The sequence below is a fragment of the Apis dorsata genome, unplaced genomic scaffold (assembly GCF_000469605.1).
Source record: "Apis dorsata unplaced genomic scaffold, Apis dorsata 1.3 scaffold_326, whole genome shotgun sequence".
NCBI lineage: Eukaryota > Metazoa > Arthropoda > Insecta > Hymenoptera > Apidae > Apis > Apis dorsata.
This window is the reverse complement of record NW_006263594.1, coordinates 219065-222880: the sequence shown is the minus strand read 5'-3', so window position 1 is coordinate 222880 and position 3816 is coordinate 219065. Positions and strand designations below refer to the sequence as shown.

Genomic DNA, 3816 nt, shown 5'->3' with positions numbered 1-3816 from the left:
TCTCTCTCTCTCTCTCTACACCGCACCAGCCACTCCGTTTTCTCGCTCGATGGCAAGCTTCTACCCTCCTCTCTTTCTCCTCTCTTCCTCTCCTTATACTACACGCCGCGTTTCCTTTTCCTCCTGGTCGGTGCGCGTTTTACGTTTTTCCAACGTTATCGACGTTCTTCCTCGGCTCTTCTCGGACTTTTTCCTTTCGTCGTCGTGGTACCATCGTACCCGTCGTACCGTCATCCTCGAGACGACCAACCAGCTTTTTCTCCGGGAAAACGTAAGCGGAAACGGCTTCTCCCCTCCTGCCTTCGGTTCTTCCACCCAGAACCGCGCGTTTCTAGAGGGAACGTTCTGAAATCTTCCAGAACAGTTTCCTTCGCCTCGTTTCGCTCCCATATTCTCGTTCCTCTTCCATCATGGAAAAGGCGCGGCTGATAAAGCGGCGAAACTAGTCAAATATTATATATATATATCGATTAAATTCCGCCATCTTTCCTTTCTTCTCGTCCTTTTATTTATTTCCTTTTCATTAGAAAATTCGTATCGCAAATTTTCAATAATTATTCGAACGGATTTCGAATTCTCTTTCGCGACATATTGTCACCGTGAAATAATATAAACTTTAACCAGTAGAATTATCCTTGTTCGATGATCGATTCCAATCGTTAATCAACATTTCGATATACATAAAAATTGTTTTTTGCAATATCATCGAGGTTACACGAGCATTTATTTTTATCAAGCAATCGTATTTAATATTTCGATGAATATAACAATATAATAGTATATAAGGAGAATATAACGCGAAGCCAGACTTCGTTGATTCTTGAAGGATCGATTTTCCAAAAATGCCTATTTTTCTAGGACATCGATATCGTAGCAATTCAGTCACCGGTATAAGAAACGATTTCTATCGATTCTTTGGAATATCGAACGCGAGGTGGTGAAAGGTAGTCGATCGTTTCGTTAATATTTTCCGGTCACTTCACTTTCGCGAACTTTTCATTCGTATGCCTGTAGAACTGAAACGGGAAAGGCGTAGTAGGATTAAAAAAAGACAGAGACAGAGAGAGAGAAGGATAAACAAACGAGGAGTACGAACGAGGAGAATAAGGAACAACAGTGGTCAACGAGTCGAAGCAGTCCTAATTTCCGTCCTGTCTGTACCGTAAGGCATAACAGTACCGCATTCCAAATGCCCTTCGTTTCTTCGTTTCTCTCCGTTCACCTTTCCGAGAGAGAACCAGGCTCTCTCGGCCTCTCACCTGTTCCTCTTCGCCCTACCACTTGAAACAGCACAGTCGTATATATATGTATACACTGTACAGTGGCTGCCTATGTTGTCTCCGTTCTTCCTACCACCTTTACATCCCCCTCCCATTACCCTCTGACGCCGTTTTCGAAGGAAAGGAAAGGAAAGGAAAGGAAAGGAAAGGAAAGGAAAGAAAAGGAAAGGAGAGGAGAGGAGAGGAGAGGGAGAAAGACAGAGAGAGAGAGAGGAGATGGAACGAGCCGCGAGATATGAGAGAGGGGGGGAGTAGAGAGAGACCCGGAAACGCCAATTTCACTGGAAGCAAACGAGAGCGGAGGAATCGACACGTGGAGATGTGCAAGAAAGGAGAAAAGAAAAATGCCCTCTGTTTCGGGATTGTTTTCGACGATCGTCCTTCGTCGTCCTCTAAGAAAGAATATCTATTTGACGGAATATCTCGTGTAAACTTGTTTACATTAACCCTCGACCGGTTGACCTTCGGTCATTGAAAAATAATTCATTATCTTCTCGCATTTATTTTCTTTCCTTTTTTTTTTTTTACAATATTCTATTTTATTATCGTAGTTCGTTGGCAATCGTTGGTCTCTGGTTGTGTAGCAATGTATTAATAGTAATTTTTATTTAATAGTAGAGAGATTATTTCTAAAATATTGCGGTCAAATGAATCGTGCATACCGATTTTTCCTTTAAACGTTTCTCTCTTGAAAAAAAAAAAAATACTTGGAAAGAAGTATTGCTTGCACGCAACCTGTTCTTCGTTCCACGCATCCTCCTCGTTCGTATATATGACGATATAGCGTACGTTTTCTCTCTCTTCTTTTTTTTTTTTTATTTCGCTCTTATGGAACAAGGATAAACGAGGGTTAGAAACCACCCCCGGGATCCACGTGATCAGGGTTGCGTCCCTTCGAAGGGTGCAACGTAAGAGGGTGACGTGGACTTGTCCAAGGTCGCACGTGGCTCGCCCAGAGGGATCTCTTCTCCCTAACTACGAGGGTGCACAATTTTTTTCCCGTTCATTCGATTCTACGGCTATCGAACAACCACCATTCGTGTCATGAATAAAAAAAGTTCCTCTCTCCTCTAACGTTTTCTTTACTATGCATTTAACTTTGATACTTTTTCGCTAAAATCCGAATACGGATTGTCGATTGTCTTAAATTTCCAATATTATCGAAATATTACTTTCCTCTTTCTCTTTATTTTTCTAAATAAAAAAAAAAAAAAAAATCCTCTTCGTACCACTTTCGATTACGATACATTTTAACGAAACTAAAATAGTTACAAAAAAGTCTCAATTTTGTTCTCTCTCTTCCCCTCCCCTTCCTTTCACTCCCTCTGTTTCTTTCTCCATCCGTCTGTCTCGTGACGATTATCAATAGCACTACTATTTAGCCGGTAAAGGTACCTGGTTAAGTTTTCGAGGAAAGAGAAAGGAGCAACGAGGATGCGCAGGAGTAGTCGGCTGAACGGAAGCAACGAAGAAGAAGGGAGTTGGGAGAAAGGGTGAAGAGAGGGTGGTGAACAGCGGATAAGAGAGTCTCTTTGTGTGTTCGTGTACAGCGGAGGGATGAAAGCGGAGGATGAAAAAGCCGGGGGGACAGATGGCCCTTTCAGACAATGAGAAACTCCGGAGATAAGGGGAACGCGAGCGAGAATCTAAGGGGGAGATAGAGAAAGAGGAAGAGAAGCGGTAGGGAAAAAAGGTTGGGGAGAGAAAGAAGGAGGGAAGAGAGGCAAAACTGCTTTTTTGAGACGGCAATGGAGAAGGGACGTAATGAACGGATGAGGCGGGAGAGTGCGAGAACGGGAGAGTGCGAGAGAAGGGAAGGAGGGAAGGAGGAGAGAAAGAGAAAGGGAAGGTTGAAAGAGTAGAATAACGCGAGTGAGTCAGATGCGGAATCGGCCTGTGTCGAACAACGATCTTTAAACGCGATTAATCGCCGAGCAATACGGTTTTCTTCTCGGGTGCATGTACATTTAAATTGTTTCCAAGTGGAACGGAAAGTTTATGACGTGATTCTGTATACGTAGTCAAGTGTTTAGATATGCGTAGAAATGATCGCGTGTAAACTGATGAGTCAAAATTTCTTTTCGAGACATTTTTTTATTTCGAATTTCGCTTAAAATTATATTTATTAACGATAAAAATAATAATGTGTTTCATTTCCAATTTTATTATTTATTATAATCGAATAATGATTACTTTCGAAAAAAAGGTAATTTGGTATTTTCGCGTAATTTTAGTCGATCCGTATAGGTGAAAGATTGTCTCGTAAATAAGTTGCAAACAAAAAGACGGAATAATCGATCAAGAAAGTTCCCTTCTCCCTCTCTTTCTCTTTCCTTCTCTTACATTTTTTGCCCTCTCTATTTGCGCGGTTTCAAAGAAATAGGATATATGTATGTATACATTGGAACGAGGAACGGAGAATACAGAGAGTGCGGAGAGAAAGGCAAGAGGGTTGCCAGCGGAAAAGATCGGTTCCGATGAGTAGGGTAAGAGGGGACGAAGGTGAAGGAGGAGACAGCGACGACGTCGACGATGG

The 3816-nt window shown here is 42.1% G+C and overlaps 2 protein-coding genes across 4 annotated transcripts in view; one reads left to right on the top strand and one right to left on the bottom strand.

The window, feature by feature from the left end:
* LOC102676190 (protein bric-a-brac 2-like) overlaps positions 1-1405 on the bottom strand; it is a 22023-nt gene extending 20618 nt beyond the window's left edge. For all 3 annotated transcript variants that reach the window (XM_031511513.1, XM_031511514.1, XM_031511512.1), the window contains exon 1: positions 1260-1405. In XM_031511513.1, coding sequence (XP_031367373.1) covers positions 1260-1375 — 116 coding nt within the window. In that variant the 5' untranslated portion in view covers positions 1376-1405. The remainder of the gene's footprint in view (positions 1-1259) is intronic.
* Positions 1406-3757: 2352 nt separating this feature from the next.
* The window catches only part of LOC102676784 (protein PXR1-like), a 2322-nt gene continuing 2263 nt past the window's right edge, over positions 3758-3816 (top strand). The window contains 1 exon segment of the mRNA XM_031511490.1: positions 3758-3782. Coding sequence (XP_031367350.1) covers positions 3758-3782 — 25 coding nt within the window.